General features: G+C 43.5%; 1 protein-coding gene across 8 annotated transcripts in view; it reads right to left on the bottom strand.

Annotated features, from left to right (window-relative positions):
* Nucleotides 1-22,307, bottom strand: part of ap2s1 (adaptor related protein complex 2 subunit sigma 1) — a 59,836-nt gene that overhangs the window by 10,779 nt on the left and 26,750 nt on the right. For 2 of the 8 annotated variants that reach the window (XR_011347987.1, XR_011347989.1), the window contains exons 4-7: nt 14,926-14,985; nt 11,298-11,427; nt 10,135-10,234; nt 1,451-8,691 (exon numbers count right to left, since the gene is read on the bottom strand). Coding sequence is in view for 2 of the 8 variants with exons in the window: in XM_069908517.1 (XP_069764618.1) it covers nt 11,326-11,427; nt 14,926-14,985 (162 nt within the window). In the remaining 6 variants the exon portion in view is untranslated. Of the gene's footprint in view, nt 1-1,450; nt 8,695-9,145; nt 10,235-10,877; nt 11,428-14,925; nt 14,986-22,307 lie in introns of those variants that run through there. The other 6 variants (XR_011347990.1, XR_011347988.1, XR_011347992.1 and 3 more) reach the window with 6 other exon arrangements.

The raw sequence follows: 22,307 nt of genomic DNA on the forward strand, positions 1-22,307 counted from the left end.
ATATTGCTTTTAAAAAAATACGAAACCCTCCTTACCCCATAATCCTCCATTTTTTTTTTCTATCCCTGTGCCTAAGAATCTCTTAAATGCCCCTAATATTTCACCCTCCATCACTATCCTTGGCAAGGCATTCCAGGCACCCACAACTCTCCGTGTAAAAAACTTACCCCTGCTGCCTCCCCTAAACTTCTCTTTGTACAGATTCCCCTGGTGTTTGCTATTCTTGGGAAAAAGATGCTGGCTGTCCACTCCACCTCTCATAATCTTGTAGATTTAAAAAAATTTAAATCTTGAATTTAAAGGGTGAAAAACGACAGCATGCTGTTGTGCAGAGGGACTTGGGAGGGCTTGTGCACGAATCGCAAAAAGTTAGGTTGCAGGTGCAGCAGGTTATTAAGAAGGCAAATGGAATGTTGGCCTTCATCGCTAGAGGAATTGAATTCAGGAGTAGGGAGGTCATGTTGCAACTGTATAAGGTACTGGTGAGACCGCACCTGGAGTACTGAGTCCAGTTCTGGTCTCCATATTTGAGGAAGGATACACTGGCTTTGGAGACGGTCCAGAGGAGGTTTACTAGGTTGATCCCTGGGATGAAGGGGTTGACTTATGATGAAAGATTAAATCGTCTAGGATTGTATTCGCTTGAGTTCAGAAGAATGAGAGGAGATCTTATAGAAACATATAGGATTATGAAGGGTATGGATAGGTTAGATGTAGGAAGGTTTTTTGAGCTGGCCGGAGAAACTTAAATGAGAGGACACAGTCTCAAGATTCGGGGGAGTAGATTTAGGTCAGAGATGAGGAAAAATAGTTTTTCCCAGAGAGTAGTGAATGTTTGGAATTCTCTAACCAGGGAAGTGGTTGAGGCTGCTTCATTAAACATATTTAAAATTCGGTTAGATAAATTTTTACATGATAGAGGAATTAGGGGATATGGGGAGAAGGCAGGTAGGTGGAGTTAGGTCATAAATTAGATCAGCCATGATCGTATTGAATGGCGGAGCAGGCTCGATGGGCCATTTTTGGCCTACTCCTGTTCCTACTTCCTATGTTCCTATTGACATTGGTAAAGGGTGAGATGAATAATCCAATTTATTATGACAAAGAATCAAGCCATTCAGCCCACTGAGTTCATGCCAGCACAGCCGTATAAACCCACCAGCTTCATACCCTTTCTTCTTTGCCTGTAGTTTGATACATTCCCATCAATGGCCCTGCAATTTTAATTTGCTACTTATTTATTGGAAGGGATAACACTGGACCACAAATATTTTTCAAAAGGTTTGCTTCCTGATAAAAAATTCGGGATTATGATAGACAACTTTACGCTGAACTCCAAGATAATTTCAGATTTGCTGCATCCCGTAGTAAGTTGGAGAAACATGAACTTTTATTGAATTTTGCCCGTTTAATCGCATAATGTGGCAAACAGTGCGTTAGTTCAACTGACCTAAAAATACTTTCCTGCTCATTTTCGTTTGTACTCAGCATCTGGTACCTCTTGTGTCAGGGTCCAATAATAGTCGGCTGGCACTGATGGATTCCAGTTGCCCTGATAACGCTTTGCCACAGACGCAATTTCCTGGTGAAACCTTTCGTCTTGGTTGCCACTGACTGCACCAAGATCAGCCGGGAAGAAGCCCAAGTGCGAAGCAGAAAATTAAATTTTCAATGACACGCTGCACTTTATCATTTTGTCGGCTTGAAGCGCGCTGTCAATCAGCTGGATGCAGCTTGGTGCCTGCAGTGGTCCAGAAAGGGTCGGAAAATTTTCAGGTGACTTTCGTGATCAGGAGCCCAAAATCCATAAAAAAACACCTAAAAGTGTTCAGGAAGCAAAATCTTCATATAATCATTCAATGCTGACACCCTTGTTAATGTAGAACCCTAGAAGTGACAGCTGAGAATATTGAGTCTCAGCTTAAGGCAGTGGAAGTTTCAGACCCAGAAACAGGAGTTCCAAACTGAAGCCAGGATTGGAGCCCAGGTCTTAAACAGTTACCAACATCCACTTTGGTTTAACTTCTGGATTCAGTATAGTGTGGCAACTAGCATTTAACCCTGAACATTTTTACAACAGCGCAAAGTGCATGGGGCTATGAATCATCCAAGATTCCTTTATTGACATGTCATACTACAGAACACAAAATTGCCTTCTGCCTGTCGTAACACAAAGAAAGAGTTGGCCCTTACGAGAGAAAGAGGAGCAAAAGGGAATCCCTTCAGAGACACTGAATGTCCCTGGATTCATCTCCAGCACTCCCGCAGCCTCTGCAGCCGCACAGACTCCCGTTCGACCCATCGGCCGCCTGAGCTCCAGATCCAATTCTCCAACCCGAATGAGGAGCTTCCAGCGCCCGAGGCCCTTCTTACCCCCTCAAATCCCAGCTCCAGGACCGAGTTCCCACGAATTTCATTCCAGCGTCTCTTTCATTGCTCACTAGCCAAAGTCAGTTCCTTGTGGAGAAACACAACAGAGCATGCCTGACGTACTGAGATCATCCAGCTGTTTGATTTTTGTTCAGGATTCCAGCATTTGCAGACTCTTGCGCCTTACCGACGCTCTCTCTCTCTGCAGTATTTTCTACTCTGTGAGCATTCATTCTATACATGCTGCCTGTGATTTTAGAACATCTCTATAAGGTCATCTCTCAGCCCTAAGGCAGCCATTCTTAATGGGAAGGAGGTATAAAACACTTGGTGGGGGGGGGGGGGGGGGGAACATGTTTTTATGCAGTCGGTAGAAGTACAAATTTATTATTATCTTTCAATTGTAAAGTTTAATTGGACAAAAGTGTTCTTTGGTCCTCAGTGTAAAATCGTGCAAACACCAAGACCGAGCACACATATTTACAAGTGATTGATGTAAAAATAAATAAATATTGTTAAATAATAGTCGAGTCTTGGATGGTGAGCGTTAAATAATAGGAGAGTCTTAGATGGTCAGTCATTCACCATTCTCACTGCCCGTGGGAAGAAACTGTTCCTCAGTCTGGTGGTTCTGGCTCTGGTACTCCTGTATCTGTTTCCCGTTGAGAGCGGCTAAAAGATGCTGTGTGGGGGTGGGGGTGGGGGAGGGAAAGGGGTCCTCAGTGATTTAGCGAGAGCTCTTCAGACAATGATCCTGGTAGATCACGTCGATGGAGGGGACGGAGACTCCAGTGATCCTCTTTATTGGTTCTGGGGATCGACCTCCGATCCATTTCTCTGCAGCCGTTCCACACTGTGATGCAGCTGGCCAGGACGCCCTCAGTAGAGCTCCTGCAGAAAGTCGACAGGATAGTGGGCGGTAAGCCTTGCCTACCTCAGAAGTATGGAAGAAACCAATTAAACTTGACTGCTTCACAGGGAAAGGGGCTCATGAACTTTGAGCAGAGTCTTAAAGGGCCCAAGCCAAAAATAGGTTGAGAATGTCTGCTCTCGGGATTAAAGCCTTTGGCTTTCCAGCCTATCCTTGTAATTCAAGCCCCTCCAGTCCCTGAAACATCCTGGTGAAACTTTTCATCACCCTTTCCATTTTATTGACATCCTTAAAACACCAGCACGGTTGGTGTAGTGGTTAGTGGAACACCTTTACTGCACCAGCGACCGAGGTTCGAATCCCATGCTGTCTGTAAGGAGTTTGTACATTCTCTCCATGTTTGTGTGTGTTTTCCCCAGGGGTTCCGGTTTCCTCCCACCGTTCGAAACATACTGGGGTGTAAATTGGGCGGCACGGAATCGTGGGCTGAAATGGCCTGTTACTGTGCTGTATGTCTAATTTTATTTTAAAAGCTGTAAAACCAGGACTGCAGTGCTCCAAGTGGGGCTCACCAATGTCTTGCACAGCTGTGTTATATCCCCAACTCTTACACTCGATAACCCCCCCCCCCCCTCCCACCATTGAACGAATGACAAAATTACTTGAAAGGTAGGGTGACCCAGAGTGCCATGGCCAATACCTAATTCTCAGAAGTAACTAAATTTTTAAATTTAGCCATACAGCACGGTAACAGGCCCTTCCATCCCAAGAGTCCGTGCTGCCCAATTAACCTACGATTTAGAAGGGTGGGAGGAAACCGGAGCAATTGGGGGAAACCCACGAAGGCACGGGGAGAACGGAAAAACTCCTGACAGACAGCGCCCCATTCAAAGGTGGGCCGCTGACGCTGTAACAGCACGGTGCTAACCGTGGCGGCCAGAGCATAGAAACACTTCTAATCTGTACAGCTGCAGCCTGTGCTCCAAATACCAATGGAAACATTCTATTCCTTAATTAATTGGCTATCTCTTACTCAATAGAAATCCCAGAACTTAAGTATCTGGCATCTGCGGGGATTGGTAGATGCTGAATAAGTGAGTGTTCTGGTTGCTTGAGACTGCATGCTACGTGAATGGAGAACTAATGGCAAGGTGTGCCGATTTTAAATGTCCATATTTTTCACCCTTTTATTTTCCACAATTTATTTTGCTGGTTGCTTGAATTCCAGATTTTACTCATTGACTTGTACCACAATAACAGGAGAGGCCAGAGGGATGTGATTGAGCTAAGACGTTTCAAGAGCAGGTGGGCTTGTGAATAAAAAGGCAACCAGGAGGTGAGGAGAATGAACGTGCCACATTTTGGACTCTTGGCAATTCAGTTCTCTCATCGATATCTCCTCCCAGCTCACATCACAGCCAAAATCATTACCTAGTGCTTTAGTGAAGTGGTGCGCTGTGGGCCGCAGCTGCTTTCACAGTCAGGGGACCGGTTTCCATGGTGATAGCTGATTGCAGAAGGGAACTTGTGTTCAGAGGCGATTTACACCGTCATTGATATTACGAACATGAGAACTGAGTGGCTCGGGAGGATTTGTCTGAGTAAAAGGCAAATTTGACCAAAAGTGAAAAGATTTGCCATCCCCATACTTGACGTTTGCTTTTGATTTTTGGATTTGTGCTGCGTTGTAGAATTGTCATTGAGTTGGTAAGGCAGAGGATTGCTTTGCAGCAAAAGATGTTTCAGTGCCAATTTTTATACAATTAAAAAATTTTAGGCAGAGAGCACGGTAACAGGCCCGCGCCGCCCAATTACACCCAATTGACCTACTTTTTTTTACGGGCGTGGAGGCAACCGGAGCACCCGGAAGAAATCCACGCAGATACAGGGAGAATGTACAGACAGCATGGAATTTGTACCCAGGTCCCGATCGCTGGGGCTTCAACAGAGTTGTGCTTACCGCTACGCTAAGCGTGCTACCCAAATTATGACTGTTCCTCTCAGTTTCTCCAACATCCCCCACACTTCCTTTCATCGTGGTGGGCCCATCATTTGTCAACTACCCTTACTTTGCCTTGAAGAGATTTTTAAAGAATGATTTTCAGGATCTGGGAATTTCTGAGCATCCCTAACCACCCTGAAGTAGTGGTGGTGAGCCAACTTCTTAAGCTACTTGTCCATTTGGTGAAGGGGCCTCTATTTTAGGCATACAGCACGGTACAGGCCATTTCGGCCCATGAGTCCTTGCCACCCAAATTACTGCACCCCTGTACTCCATTGGGAGTGGAACATTTGGAAATCCCAATTCAAGGGCCACTGAAGGATGACTACTGCTCCGAGATCCGTAAACTCACAGAGCAGGGCGGGTGGTGGAGGGGTCCAAGCAATAGATCAGTCAAGGAAGCTGAGAGGAAGGGAAAAAAAAGCAGTACACTGAAGAGAGGGAGACAGACTGGAGAGAAAGAGAAATGCATGTCAAAAGACATGCATTTATAAAGCGATATTCAAAAGTGCTGGAGAAATTCAGCAGGTCACACAGCATCCATAGGAAATGAAGGGTAACCATTGTTTCAGGCCTTAGTCTTTAGTCAAGGTATAAGCAAAAAGCAGGCAGGCGTCGGAATAACAAGTTGAGGCAGGGGAGGAAAGGACCAAATTTGTAAGGAGATATGCGTAATAAACATAAGGTGGTGATTATAGGAGATTTTAACTTTCCACACATTGACTGGGACGCCCATCCTGTAAAAAGGCTGGATGGGTTGGAGTTTGTCAAATGTGTTCAGGGAAGTTCTTTAAATGAATACATAGAACAACCAACTAGAGAGAGGGGGCAATATTGGATCTCCTGTTAGGGAAAGAGATAAGTCAGGTGACAAGAAGTTTGTATTGGGGAACACTTTGGGTTTAGAGATCATAATACAATTGGTTTTAGGTTGATATTGGAGAAGGATCGGGCTACGTCTAAGGTTGAGATTCTTGATTGGAACAAGGCAAATTTTGAGGAGATGCAAAAGGAATTAGAGGGTGTGGATTGGGATGATTTCTTTTCAGGGAAGGATAAATGGAGGATATACAAAGGGGAAGTTTTGAGAGCACAGAGTCGGTCTGTCCCTGTGGATTAAAGGAAAGGTTAGAAAATATAGGGATATTGGGAATTTGGTTTGGAGGAAGAGGACAGCAGGAATAAATGAGGTACTTGAGGAATATAAACAAAACCTCAAGAAAGAAGTTAGGACGGCTAGAAGGAGACATGAGGCTGCTTGCTTTGGCAGGCAAGGTAAAAGTAAATCCAAAGGGTTTCTACAGGTACATTAAAAGAATAGTGAGGGATAACATTGGGCCCCTTGAGGATCAGAGGGGTAGACTACGTGAGGAGTCGGAGGAGATGGGGGACATTTTAAATGTTTTTTTTTCTTCGGTATTCACTAAAGAAAGGAATATTGAGCCAGGTGAAGGAAGGAAATCTGGTAATGAGGTCATGGATAATACACAGATTAATGAGAAGGTTGCATTGGGTATTTTAAAGGGAATAAAGGTGGATAAATCTCTGGGTCCTGACAAAATATTCCCTAGGACCCTGAGGGAGGTTATTGTACAAATAGTGGGGGCCCTGACAGAAATATTTAAAACCTCACTGGCCATGGAGGAGATGCCGAGGATTGGAAGGTAGCTCATGTTGTTCTGTGTTTAAAAAAAAGGCTCCAGAAATAAACCTGGTAATTACAGGCCTGTGAGTCAGGTGATGGGTAAATTATCAGAAAGTGTTCTTAGAGATGGTATATACAATTATTTGGAAAGACAGGGATTGATTAGGAGTAGCCAACATGGTTTTGTACGTGGTAGATTATGTTTAACAAATCTTACAGAGTATTTCAAGGAGGTGACGATGAAAGAGTAGGCTGTGGATGTGGTCTATATGGACTTTAATAACGCCTTTGACATGGTTCTGCATAAGAGGTTAGTTAGGAAGGTTCAATCATTAGGTATTAATGTTGAAGTCGTGAAATGGACTCAACAATGATTGGATGGGAGATGCCAGAGAGTGGTGGTGGAAAGTTGTTTTGTCAAATTGGAGGCTGGTGACTTAGTGGAGTGCCTCAGGGATTGGTTCTGAGTCCATTGTTGTTTGTCAAATTGGATTAGTGAGAATGCAGATCATACGAAGATTGGTGGTGTTGTGGACAGTGAAGAAGGGTTTCAAAGCTTGCAGTGGGATATAAGACATTTCGAAGGGTGGGCTGAAAGATGGCAGATGGAGTTTAATACTGATAAATGTGAAGTGCTACATTTGGTAGGACTAATCAGCAAATAAACATAAACAGAGTGGAGTAGAACAAAGGGATTGAGGAATTCTGGTACATAATTCCCTGAAAGTTGAGTCTCATATAGATAGGGTGGTGAAGAAACCATTTGATATGTTGGCCTTCATAAAACAGGAGTTGGGATGTCATGTCAAAATTGTTTCAGGCATTGGAGAGGCCAAATTGGAATATTGTGAGCAGTTTTGGTCACCGAGTTATGGGTAGGATATAAACTGAATAGAAAGAGTGCAGAGGAGATCAACAAGAACGTTGCCTGGATTTCAGGGTTTGAGTTACAGGGAAAGGTTGAGCAGGATGGGATTTTATTCCCTGCAGGCGATTTGGTACTTTAAAATTATGTAGGGACAGATAGAGTCAATGTGGACAGGCTTTTTCCATTGAGAGTGGGGGAGATTCAAACAAGAGGACATAGATTGAGATTGAAGGGGGAAAAGTTTAGGGGGAATTTCTTCATTCACAGGGTGGTAGGAGTGTGAAATGAGCTTCCGGCCAAAGTGGTGGATGCGGGTTCAATTTTAATATTTAAGGAAAAGTTGGATAGGTATATGGATGAGAGGTGTGGAGGGTAATGGGCCGGGTGCGGGTCAATGGGACTAGGTGTTCGGCGAGGACTAGACGGGCCCAACTGGTTTATTTCTGTGCTGTAATTGTTATACGATTATATGGAGGAAGGGGCAGCTGGAACAGCACAAAGTAACAGGTAAGAGGTGGAAATATAGAAGACGCTGAGATAATATTTACAGAGTGTCATTAATGATCAGAAGTAATTTCAAAGTCTTAATTACTCATGGAAGATATGTGGTAGCCAACTTTCGCGCAACAAGCTCCTATAAATTGTCATGTAAAATCAATTATCTGGTTTTAAACAGATAAATACAGGCAAAATCACTCAGGATTAAAGGTAAAGGTTCCATTATGGTCATGTAATACTACATTTAGAATGTAACATACATGAAATTCTTTAATTTTTGCAGAGTCGCCACTTTGTCCAGGACCCCTCACAGAAACCGACAGCACCTGGTGTTCTTAGGCGGTCTCCCCTCCAAGTACTGAGCAGTCCTGTGCTTGCTTAGCTTCCGAGATCAGACAATCTCAGGTGTATTCAGGCTATTAGGTGCTGTTTGTCCCCTGCTTGAAAACAGTTAGATTATTTTAATTACAGGAAGTGAGAATTCTTTGATCTTTAATCTGTCGACTCTAATTCTTTACATCCACCTGTGAGGGGACATGTGTTACATTTTAATGGATCATCTGAAGGTCACCACCTCTGGTCAGCGGCACTCCCCTGGCATTAAGTTGCAGTATCAGTCTGGATTACACGTTTAGCACTCCCAGCAGGCTGGTGGAGCCCGAAGATTTCCATGCCTTGCTAATTGTTGCTTCTTGCAAAACGCACAAGGCCTATTTCTAGCGTTTTATTCTAACAAGTTACTGTCTCCACATAAACAGGGCACTTCTATCAATAATTACAACATGTGGCCTCAATAAGTGAAATGTCTCCGTAAATAGGAACTTCATTCAAATACAATGTAACAGGGATGGGCAAATGATATTTAAAAAAAATCAGAAAGCAGAGCACCACTTGGGAATGTGTTTTGCTTTATCCAAATGCAGGCCTTGCCGATCAGAGATGTTCAACTCTGCCCACATAACCAATCGAAGCAGGAGTAGTGACTCTTCGGTCGATGTTAGGACTTATTTTGAGCTGGAAGGGGTTCCATTGCTTCAGTCATTTCATAAGTTCAGAGGCTTGGTTGCTCATGTGCAACACGTCGACAGCCAGGGTGTCACAACTCTACAGGGGCCTGGTAAATGCTGTACAGCAGTAGGTCCTCTCGTACATTCCTGAAAGCAGCTTTAGTTAAGATTTGCAATCATCACAAAACTGAGCTTCCTAATTTGGTTGGGGTTGGGGTGGAGAGGGGGTTAATAAGTGGGTCTTGTAATTTTTCTTTGGCTTGGCTTCGCGGACGAAGATTTATGGAGGGGGTAAAAAGTCCACGTCAGCTGCAGGCTCGTTTGTGGCTGACAAGTCCGATGCGGGACAGGCAGACACGATTGCAGCGGTTGCAAGGGAAAATTGGTTGGTTGGGGTTGGGTGTTGGGTTTTTCCTCCTTTGCCTTTTGTCAGTGAGGTGGGCTCTGCGGTCTTCTTCAAAGCTCTTCAGCGCTTGACGTCCTGCTTTGCATGGGGTGAAAAGGGCCTGTTACCTTGTTGTATGTCTAAAATTTAAATTTCTTTTAGTAGTGCCAATTTTAATATTTACCATGACTGGCTCTGGTCTTATCCTCACGTGAGATCAACTTAGAGTTACTCATCCTCCGAGAACTAAAATGCAACTACGGCATAAACCCCTTCTGCCTCCACAATTGCAAACAAAGACTCACAGAGGGAAACTCAGATTGCTGCATGACTCTTATTTTAGTTAACACCAAGTGAGGTGTCTACCCAACAATCTGCATTGTACAAGCCTGTTAAAGTCCAGAACAATGCAGATGTTCAGTTTTTAATGGACAGCATAATTAAACCACGCAGTCAATTGTAATAATTATACGTAAAATACTGCTCACTGTGATCTAATACTGGTTTACTGAAATCTGGCCAAGTTGACTGGTGATTTGCATCCATTACACGAAAAGATATTCTGATGTGTTTGTGGAAATTTGCCATCTGTCAAAAAAAGAACAAGATCATCAAGAGCGAGGGTTGTGTATTTTTTTTTGGCTGACAGATCCAAGAGGAAGGGGTGCACTGTGAGTGTAAACTATTCCTGAAATAATGTTCCAGCTACAAGAAATCTGAATTCCCAGGCAAAGTTTTTAGGAATAAATTCTGACAGGCAGCAACTCAAATTAAAAATTAATCTGGGCCCAAATAACCTTGCTTCTTCGCAACAAGATGAAGTCAGTGCATAAAGAGCGCTGGAGAAACTCAGCAGGTCATGCAGCGTCCACAGAATGTAAAAGGCAGTCTGCTACCTTTCACTTTCCGCGGATTCTGTGGGATCTGCTGAGTTTCCCCAGCGCTTTTGCCCACTGTGCTTATACGCCCAGCATCTACCATCAAACTCAAGTCAAATAGTGGGGGAAAGTGGGCACAAAGTCAGAAACAGGTCGGCCTTTCTGTGCTGTCACTGGGAATCTTGGACATTGTGGGGTCCACAAAACACTTTACATGTGATTCCTGGATGAAACAGCTCGAGTTTGACAGCATCCTCGGTATTTTTAGGCTCTGCACGAATGCAGCGAGCACAGAATGGGAAAATGTAACAAAGGATAGGATAGGAGAATTCCACCATCGTATTACATTCATGTCCAGTGACAACACGAGCTTGGTTTATTTGAGATGTGATCATTCAATCTTCATTTTACACGAGGGGCACTGTAGTGTAACTCTCTTTTAGATATATTAAACTGGCTTGATCTGAATCGTGGTTTTGCCTGTTTCTGACGATAACTCGGCAGGACAGTCATCAAAATCCCAGGAGTGTATGTGGATGATGGTTAATCAACAGCCAGAAGCACTGGGGTCCCATACAACCAGATTAACGTGACACAGATATTGAAGCATTACAGGAAGTGGTCATCATCCTGCAGTAACTGGGTTAACATCCACTGTTCCCTCTAGTTTCCATTCATTCCTCCCTCTTTTGTTCCTCTTCCTCACGCACACACACACACGAGCACGCACACGACACACACACTTGCACCACTGGAACTTGAGAAGAGATTACTGGTGTTAAAGAAGCATCCTTTTGATTTTCACTCCAAGGACTGCAACATGAGCAGCTGCTTTAACACCTTGGTCTGGCTTGTTTCTCGGATCTCTCCTGCTAAGAACATCTCGTCCACCACTGTATACACCTGCAAGTAAAGAAAAGAGACAATGATTGCACAGGGATATGAAAATGTTCACATCGCCAGTTCTCTTTCCACCATGCAAGTGTTTACAACACAGAAACCAGGCATTTCAAGCTGATTTAATCAGATGGACAACCTACTCCATTCAAAAAATAAGCTGTGTGTCTTTTTATTGATTTTCCATAAATGTTGCTGATCTCACTTTCCTTTGAGTTAACAAGAGATTTTGTCATTCAGATTACAGCTGAATATGGAAATTTGTTGCTCTGTGCATAACTAATTCCATTTGCTTGCCACTTTCTGGATAGCGTAGCGATTCGTTAGTGCAACGGTTAGTGCCACATTGTTACAGCGCCAGTGACCTGGGTTCGAATCCGGCGCTGTCTGTAAGGGGTTTGTACTCGTGTCCGCGTGGGTTTCCTCCCATCTTTCAAAACGTTCTGGGTTGTAGGTTCATTCGGTGTAATTGGGCGGCAAGAGCTCATGGGGTGAAAAGGGCCTGTTACCTTGTTGTATGTCTAAAATTTAAATTTCTTTTAGTAGTGCCAATTTTAATATTTACCATGACTGGCTCTGGTCTTATCCTCACGTGAGATCAACTTAGAGTTACTCATCCTCCGAGAACTAAAATGCAACTACGGCATAAACCCCTTCTGCCTCCACAATTGCAAACAAAGACTCACAGAGGGAAACTCAGATTGCTGCATGACTCTTATTTTAGTTAACACCAAGTGAGGTGTCTACCCAACAATCTGCATTGTACAAGCCTGTTAAAGTCCAGAACAATGCAGATGTTCAGTTTTTAATGGACAGCATAATTAAACCACGCAGTCAATTTTCCTGTAAGCAGACTTCTCCTTAACCCCCTACACCTGTCCCAGCCCAGTGAACCTGTTTAGCTTTGAGCTAGATTCAATACTGGTTGCTCAGTCGAAGAAGAGTGGGATGGCATTTTCACAGCCATGTGATAAATGATAAGATTATAACAAAGGTATGGAAAGTGGCAAATTGAGCCCTCAGGGATACAATTAGGTTGCTTTCAAACTCGCTCCAGGACTGTAATGATCTAATGTTGTCCTGAAGAATTCAGTGAAGGATATAGGTAGGTGCATGAAATTTGTTTAAAACAATGCCAAGCAGGATATTAACAATAGATTTCGTCATTCAGATTACAGCTGAATATGGAAATTTGTTGCACTGAGCATAATTGATAAGAAATGCTGGTAATTACAGGTATCCATGGGTGCAATTTTAAAAAAATGTATTAAAGCAGTGGTTACAAAATCTTTCATTCATGCATTTGATTCATTTGTCTTCTATCTGGGCCCACCCTCCACTCTCCCCTATAATTAGAAACGATTGAAAAAAATACTATTTTCAATAGCTGTGCTTCCTCCGAACTTCACCACACCTATTTAAAGGGTTGTTGAGGAGAACGCCTCCTCACAATAGCTAAATTGTGGCCCGTCGAGCCTGCATTCAACGTGATCATGGCTGGTTCTGATGAGAGGCTCATCTCCACCCAACTGCCTTTTCCCCACATCCTTAATTCCCCAACTCTATAAAAAGTCTATCCAACCTTGTCGTAAGGTTGTCATTCACTAAGATTCAACACCCTCTGGGAAGAGCAGTTCTTCCTCATCTCCATCCTAAATCTACTGCTATGTGCCATAGTTCTCGACTCCCCCAACAATGAAAACAACTTCTCTATCTTATCTATGTCTTTTATAATTTTATATGTTTCTAGAAAATTTCCTCTCATTCTTCTAAATTTCAGCGACCACAATACCAGATGACTCAGTGTCTCCTCATTGGCTAACCCCTTCATCTCTAGAATTAACCTGGTGGACCTCCTCTGCATTGCCTCCAAAGCCAGTCCATCCTTCCTCAAGTAAGGGGACCAGAACTGTCCGTAGTACTCCAATGGAGCCTCAATGTTACAGTTGTACAGATGTCAAGAGATCTCAGCATATAACCAAAATTTCCTTAAATGCATGACAACATAAGCCAGTTTATTCAGTTGTTTATCCAAACACATTCAATAAATTATGTTGCACATATCTTTCCTATTTCCATATTTAAATCTGACAATGTTGCTTTCCCTTGGCTGCAAGCAACTTTGTTTCTGAAGCTGCAGGGTTTTATCTTTTATTGTTTATGCAAGGCTTGGAAAGGTCATCCAACCCCATTACTGAGCAATATTATTCAGTTACAGCATCTTCCTAAAGGCAAACCGGTCTACTGTAGTGAGGCAAAGCAGTCAGAGCCCCTTTTCCATTGGCACACTGACCCAGGAATTAACGGGGAATTAACTGGGACAGGGTCCAGTGGAAAAAGAATACCGTCAGCACTCTGGCATGAAATGACGTCATTTCACGCTGGGGACTGATGACCTCTAGCCCGAATCATATCCCCAGTGTCAGCTGATGCCAGCATGCCAATTAAATCAGTGGAAAAAGGACAGCAGAAGGTCACCCATTTCCAGTTGAAGGTAGAACATTCCGATCTCTGGGGATGAGTGTGTTCAGTGGAAAAACAGTTAGTGTCCCGGTTAAAGGTGGCTCGGTGGAAAAAGCACAAAGAGCTCCTATCCTGGGGTACTGCACGGCCAATTAACTGAGATGCCAGTGGAAAAGAGGCTAGAGATTCGTGGAGAAATACAGGAAGAAAGCAGTCAACCTGAGAGGTCCATTATGCTATTAAACATGCTAAATTCAATAAAAGTTAATTTAATGTTTCTCCAATTTCATAAGTGATAACTATAAATCTGAAATTATCTTTTTGTTCAGCTTGAAGTTGTCTATCGTAATCTCCAATTTCTTTTCAGGAAGCAAACCTTTTGAAAAAAATTGTTGTCCAGTGTTATTGCTGGACAGTGAGGATACAGGACCATTTCATTCCATAGGGGCTATGAAGGCTGCTCCAAGGCTCCAGCATGGCACATCGAGTAGAGCTGCACTCTGGCGTCAATCCCGACTTCTGGGACTGTCTGCGTGGAGTGTGCACACTCTTCCCGAGATCTCAATGGTTTCCTTTGAATTCTTTGGTCTCCTCCCACATTCCAAAGATGTGTGGGTGAGGAGGTTAATTGGCAACTGCAATTTGCCCCTGAGAATGTAGGTGAGTGATGGATATCTGGGCGAGGTTGTTGGCAAGAAATATAATAAAGATTAGTGTGGGTTTATTATCAATTAGGGCTTGATGGTTAGTGTAGACCCTAGTGTTTCCCTGCTATGCAATTCTACGTCTTCAGCTCTGCTAGGGCCAAACCAGTGGAATCCAGACGGCGAGGTGCTAAATTCACAAATGTGACACTCAAATAAAGGAAATGACAAAGAGCAAAAGGAAAAAGGAAAGATTCAAGAAGCCAAATCATTTTGGACATTTTCTAACTCTGAACATCTATTTTTCTGGTCAGAGGGAAAAGACTGGGCGAAATGATGAAGCTCTTAAACCTTAGCTATAAATAGAATATGTTGCTTCGTTGACAGACTGATTTACCTTGTAGAAGTTGAAGACAAGATCTAATTCACAGACATTATGGAAATATTCATTCAAAACCTGCAATGAGATGGAGACAGAAGATAAAATAAGGTTACCACATTTTACATAAAGAATGTATGTAATATCCTCAATCTTAGACCATTTAATTTCGTACCAGCTGAAGGAAATAAGCAGTAATTATACTGAAAACAACATCCAGGACAAAAAAAAACCCCACAGGGATTGAGAAAACCTGACTTAATTTTTCTGAGCATAACACATATAGTTTCTGCATGTTATCTCATATTTTGTTGGAACCATTCAACAGATTGTTGTATATTTGATTCAGATTTAAATTTTTTTTAGACATACAGCACGGTAACAGGCCAATTCGTCCATGACTCCCAATTTACACCCCATCAACCTACACCCCTGGTATGTTTTGAAGAATGGGAGGAAACCAGAGCCCCTGGAGAAAACCCAAGCTGACAAACTCCTTACAGACCTCGTGGGATTTGAACCCCGGCCTGCTCCCGATTGCTGTAAAGGCATGGAACTAACCGCTAAAGCCAACAATGCCACCCTGATGAGAATCTAAATGAATTTTCAAAATCAACTTCTAACGCACCCTTGATGGCAGAGGAGACTGCCAAGGATGTTTAATGGTCAGTGTAGGCTCACTGGGCTGAAGGACCCATTTCAATGTTGTACTCTCTCTTTGTAACAGGCTTGGTTTGCATGTTGGGTTTCAACCATATAGCAATTGCACTTCCTGAGATAACTGGTGCATCTACATCGTCCCCCGTCAACAAATTTGCTGATTATACCATGCTAATGGGTTGTATAAAAAGGGGTGGTGAGCCAGCGTACAGGAGAGAGAGTGAAAACTTAACTGGATGGTGCATCAACAATAACCTCGCACTCAATGTCACCAAAGCCAAGGTGCTGATTGTTGACTTCAGGAAGAGAAATTGGGGGACCAGAGGTGAAGAGGATGAGCAAATTTAAGTTCTTGGGAGTCATTACCTCAGAGGATCTTTCCTGGACCCAACACACTAATGGTGTCGTGAAGAAAGGACGGCAGTGCCTCTACTTCCTCAGGAGTTTGCCGAGGTTTGGTATGACATTGGAAACCCTGGCAAATTTCTACAGAGGTGTGGTGGTAAGTGTGCTGACCGGCTCCATCATGGTCTGGTAGGGAGACACCGATAATTTAGAGCATAAAGCCCTGCAAAAGGTACTGACCCAACCTAGGACATCACAGGCAAAACCGTCCCTACCATCGTGAACATCTACAGGGCATGCTGCCCTTGAAGAGCAGAAGCGATCATCAAAGATCCACACCAGCCAGCACACGCTCTGCATGGCGGAGGACAGGGAGGTTGCAGTGAGAGGTGTTTTAGGGGAAGAAGAAGAGTAGTGTTTTGGAGAAGAATAAAGAGGCTCAAAGCCATTTTTATGCTGAAGAAAGAGTGTGTTCTTTTAATTGTGCGTATATTGTGTAACTTACAGTTCCCTCATCCTCAGGAAAGAGGTCTCGGTGCCACAAGACTCACACCCACCAGGTTCAGGAACAGCTGCTGCCCCTCCACCATCAGAATCCTCAACAACAAACTCAATTAAGGACTCATTTAAGACTCTTGCTTGTGCACTTTATTGATTTATTTCCCTCTATGTATTGTACACTCGGTTTGTTTACATTTATTTTTTGTTAACATATTCTTAAATGCAAAAATTGAGCCCGCATTCACCAGTTCACGCTCATATCTTGGGACCTGTGCCGTTAACATAGTTATCACAAATGGCTCTTTCAGGCAAGACTTCTAAATCTAATTGTTACTTAACTACCATTCGCAGGAAAAACGGAGAACTGGAGTCTATCCTTTCCTACAGACACCCAGGTCGTAGCACAACAAAAAAAAAACCTGTCAGTCTGACTTGCTGCTGCTTTTCAAAATGTGTCCTATGTTGTTGGCATCTTTGGAAGTCTAGGGTGGGGCACAGTGAGGAAGGAGTCTTCTTTAAAACATTTTTGCTCATTAGTTTAAACCATTTTGTGACGTGTAAGTTAGCCCAAGCAGGGTCCAGCGAGGGTTCCGTTACACAAACGACGCCTTGCTGATTTGTCTGAAAAGCCCAACCTTGGTGGCGTTCCGTCTCCCACACGAGATGCAGGCACAATTGGTAAAAGGGAGGAAGCAAGCAATTACAAACTTCCTCGGAAATTGGAGCCCTTCTGTATAAATGCATGGTTTGCACAGACTTCCTGCCAAAATGGTAGCTTTGCTGTCCCCTCATTGAAGTGGCCACTTCGTCAGTGTAAAGAATATAGGCAGGTTCCTCGCTTTGTGTTTAAGTGTGGAGCCCAGCACGCTTGTGCACACCGCATAATCACTTCACTCCGCCACAAAGCAATCGTATCGCTCAAACTGGCATCACAGCTCACAGATCTACCCCTCCACCCAACTAATACCTTGATGGCAATGACCAAATGCCTATTTTTAAGAGAAAGAATTGTAGTAAAAACACAAGGGCTGGAGCTACTCAGCAGCAATATCCCCTCTAATTTTTACTCGTCAGTGTGTGCAAAAATCTTAAGTTGTGCTGGGCGCACAGAATGCTTGTGCGAATGCAAGCTTGAAATTGTTTCAAGATCATTTTGGTACAGCCTATCTCTCATGGCTAATAAAACTGTGTTGGCATGTTTTAATACAATGCATTCTACGAAATAACGTATTTAGTTACTTAAGTATAATTATTAATTACCACATTATTTTAGGGAACTAACCTTTTGTGCTCACATTAATTCCTTTGTGAGCTGGTTGCACATAACTGCCTTAGAGGGAACTGTGTTCAGCAGGTCAAACAGGTAAAGATACATAAGCAATGTTTTGGGCCTGAGCCCCTCATCAAGGTACGAACTAAATGTAGGCAGGGAGTGGAATAAAATGGTGCGGGGGGAAGCACGGGCCCACAGGCAAGAGGTTATTAGGTGGATAAGGAAGGGAGGGCCCACCAGCAAACAGGGTGGAGGGGGGATGGCTCTGTGAATGAAAGGGAAGGGGGTGGAGAGCTGGAGGAAAGGAAAGGGAAAGAGGGACAACGGGGAATGGGCCAGCAGAAACCGGAGAAGTCGATCTTAATGCCATCTGGTTGGAGAGCACCCAGACCGAATATTAGGTGTTGCTCCTCCAATTTACGGGTGGCCTTGGTTTGGCGGTGCATGAGGCCATGGACGGACATGCCGGTGTGGGAGTGGGGTGCAGAATGGAACTGGTTGGCCACTGGAAGATCGACCGCTGGACAGAGTGAAGGTGTTCAGATCATTTGTTGAGTGAACCACTTAAGAAAGACATTGATGACTTTACAAAGTTTGCCTTGACGCTCGGCATTTCTTGTTGAGGGTCAAAGTTAGAGAGAGCAAAGTAGAGAGAGCAGGGGAGAGAGAGCAAGTGTGAGAATGGAGCTCAGGGCAGTGGAATGCTCCTCTTGCATTGTTAGACAAGTCGGTAGTTTCCCTGATGACTACAAAGTGCATCCAGTTGATGCTCCTGAGTAGCTTTGGAGTAGGTGGTGGGTAAACTCCGGAGCATTCCGGAGGCAGAGGATGTGATAGATAGGAGTTATAGGGACACTGTTACACCTAGGAAACAGCTAGACCAGTGGTTCTCAACCCTTTTCTTTCCACTCACATATCACTTTAAGTAATCTCTAGGCCATTGGTGCTCTGTGATTAGCAAAGTGGGATGTGGTGGGAAGGGAAGGTTGAGAATCACTGCTCTGGGCCCAATTGCTACTGAAATATTTTGCATGAGAAAAATTGTCATTGGCCCATTTCCTTTGGAGTCCTGAAACCGTGCACATAACGAGTCAATTGGGTACGATTAAAACAGTGGTTTTCAAACTTTTTTCTTTCCACCCACATCCCACCTTCAGCAATCCCTTACTAATCATAGAACACTTATGGCATAGGGAATACTTAAAGTGGTATGTGAGCAGAAAGAAAAAGGCTGAGAACCACCGTGGTAGAGGGTCGCTGAATTACAGTTAGGAGACGAAGCAGGCAGGTAGAGCAGGGGCCCCAATGGGAGTCCCCCTGAAAAACAAGAATGCTGTTTTGAATACTGTTGAAGGGGATGACCTACCAGGTACAAACCATGACAATCAGGTCTCTGGCACGGAGTCTGGTTCTGTGGCTAAGGGAAGGGGGAAAAAAAGAGGCGGGCTGTAGTGATGGGGGATTCAATAGTTAGGAAGGTAGATGAGGTTTTGTGGAGGAGATTGGGAATCTCAGATGGTATGTTATCTCCCTGGTGCCAGGGTTCGGAATATCTCAAATCAAGTTTATGACACTTTTAGATGGGAGGGAGATCAACCTGATGTTGTGGTACACGTAGGGGCCAATGACATAGGAGAAAAGGGTGAGGAAGTCCTGCAAGGAGAGTTCAGGGAGTTAGGGGCTAGGTTGAAGAAGAGGACCTCCAGGGTAGTGATCTTAGGATTGCTTCACATGCCACGTGCTGGAGAGATTCGGAATAAGAGGAAAAGGTAGCTTAACAAGTGGCTGGCAACATGGTGTAGGCGAGAAGGATTCAAGTTTCTAGATCACTGGGCTGTGTTCCAGGGAAGATAGGATCTGTAGCGACAGGACGGATTGCATCTGATCTGAAAGGGGATTAATATCCTTGTGGGTAGGTTTGTTAGTCTTGTCCCAATGAGTTTAAATTAGATTTGAAGGGGAGGGGAACCTGTATGTAAGAGAAGCTAGTGAGAAAGAGGAGGATAAAGGTCATGTGAGGATTGCATATACAGACAGAAATCATAGGTTTGTCTGTGATAGAAATTTTCTCTGGTGTGTTTATTTAACGAAAGGAGATTTGTTAGAAAGGTTGATGATCTTGGGGCATAGATTGACACGCGGGATTGTGATGTTGTTGCTATTAGTGAGACTTGGTTGCAGGATGGGTAGGACTGGCAGCTTAATGTTCCAGGATTGTGTTGTTTCAGACATAATAGAGGAGGAGGGATGAAAGAGGGAGAAGTGGCATTGCTAGTGAGGGAAAATATCTCAGTTATGTGAAGTCAGGACAGCCAGGAGGACTTGTCTACAGAAGACATATGGGTGGAGTTGAGGAACGGGAAAGGGGTGACCACACTGATAGGGTAGTATCATAGACGGCTCAATAGTCAGAGAGAATTGGAGGAGTAAATCTGTAGAGAGATAGCCGACCAATACAAGAAACAGAATGTTGTTAAATTCCCAAATATTGACTGGGTCTCCCATCCTGTAAAAGGGCTGGATGGCTTGGAGTCTGTGAAATGTGTTCAGGAAAGTTCTCTAAATCAATATATAGAGATACCAATGAGAGAGGATGCAATACTTGATCGACAATTAGGGAACAAGACAGGTCAGATGACAAACATATGTGTAGGTGAATATTTTGGGTCCAGTGACCATAATGTCATTAGCTTCGTTATTTATGGAAAAGGATAAGTCTGGTCCTGATATTGGGATTCTAAATTGGAGGAAGGCAAATTTTGTGGAAATGAGAAAAGATCAAGAAAGATTGGATTGTGATATGTTGTTTTATTGCAAAGATGTGTTAGGTTAGTGGATGTCCTTCAAGGGAGAAATCTTGAAAGTGCAGAGTTTGCATGTTGCTGTAAGGATTAAAGACAAAGTTACCAGGCATAGGGAACCCTAGTTTTTAAGGAATATTGATGATCTGGTGAAGAAAAAGTGGGAGATGTATAGCAAGTATAGACAACAAAGAGCGAATGAGGTACTTGAAGAGTACAAAAAAAAGTGAGAAAATACTCAAGAAATCAGGAAGGCAAAAAGAAGACATGAGGTTGCTCTGGCAGATAATATGAAGATAAACCTGAATGGGTTCTATAAGTATATTAAGAGTAAAAGGATAGTAAGGGACAAAATTGGTCCCCTAGAGAATCAGAGTTGTCAACTATGTGTGGAGCATCACGCAATAGGAGAGATCTTAAACAGTTTTTTTGCCTCAGTATTTACACAGGAAACTGACATAGTGCATCAGGAAGGAAGGGAGACAAACAGAAGGGTCATGGAACAGATGGAGATTAAGGAGGAAGAGGTGATTGCTGCCTTACAGCGACTAAAAGTAGATAAATCACCTGAGCCAGCTACGATATTCCCTCGGGCCTTGAGTGAGACTAGTGTAGAAATTTCAGGGGCCCTGGCTGATAGATTCAAAATGTCTTTGGCCACAGGTGAGGTGCCATAGGATTGGAGGGTAGCTCATGTTGTCCTATTGTTTAAAAAAGGATCCAAAAATAAACCAGGTAATTATAGGCCGGTGAGTCTGAAGTCAATGGTGGGTAAATTGTTGGAGGGAGTTCTGAGAGACAGGATATATAGGTATTTGGACAGCCATGGGCTGATTAAGGACAGTCAGCATGGCTCTGTGCATGGTAGATCATGTTTAACAAATCTTGTAGAGTTTTTCGAGGAGGTTACCAGGAAGATAGATGAGGGAAGGGCTGTGGATGTTGTCTACTTGGACTTTAGTAAAGCCTTTGATAAGGTCCCACATGAGAGGTTAGTTCAGGCACTCATGGATACTGGGTATTCAAGGAGAGTTGGTAAACTGGATTTGAAATTGGCTGTGTGAGAGAAGACAGAGGATGGTAGTGAATGGTTGCTTCTCAGATTGGAGGCCTATAATTAATGGTTCCGTGTCGGGACCATTGTTATTTGTTGTATGTATCAATGATCTGGATGATAATGTGGATAATTGGATCAGCAGGTTTGTTGATGATACAAAGATCGGAGGCATTGTGAACTGCAAGGAAGACTTTCAAAGCTTGCAGAAGGATCTCATCCAGCTAGGAGAATGGGCCAAAAAATGGCAGATGGAGTTTAATGCAGACAAGTGTGAGGTGATGCATTTTGGAAGGGTAGAAAATATACAGTTAATGATAGGGCACTGTGCGGAGGAGCAGAGAGATCTGGGAATACAAATGCATTATTCCCCGAAGGTGGTGCCGCATGTGGACAGGGTTGTAACGAAAGCTTTTAGTATCTTAGCTTTTTTAAATCGAAGTATTGAGGATAGGAGTTGGGACGTTATGCTGAAGTTGTTTAAGACCTTGCTGAGGCCAAATTTGGAATATTGTGTGCAGTTCTGGGCACCTAACTACAGGAAGGATACCAATAAGACTGAAAGAGTGCAAAGATTAACTAGGATTTTGCTGGGTCTTCAGGAGATGAGTTACAGGGAAAGATTAAACAGGTTGGGACTTTATTCCTTGGAGCAAAAAAGGATGAGGGGAGATTTGATAGAGGTTTACAAGATTTTGAGAGGTAGAGACAGAGTGGATGCGAATAGGCTTTTTCCAATTAAATTGGGAAGATAAATACGAGGTCA

This window comes from Narcine bancroftii, chromosome 13 (assembly GCF_036971445.1).
Source record: "Narcine bancroftii isolate sNarBan1 chromosome 13, sNarBan1.hap1, whole genome shotgun sequence".
In the NCBI taxonomy this organism is placed as follows: domain Eukaryota; kingdom Metazoa; phylum Chordata; class Chondrichthyes; order Torpediniformes; family Narcinidae; genus Narcine; species Narcine bancroftii.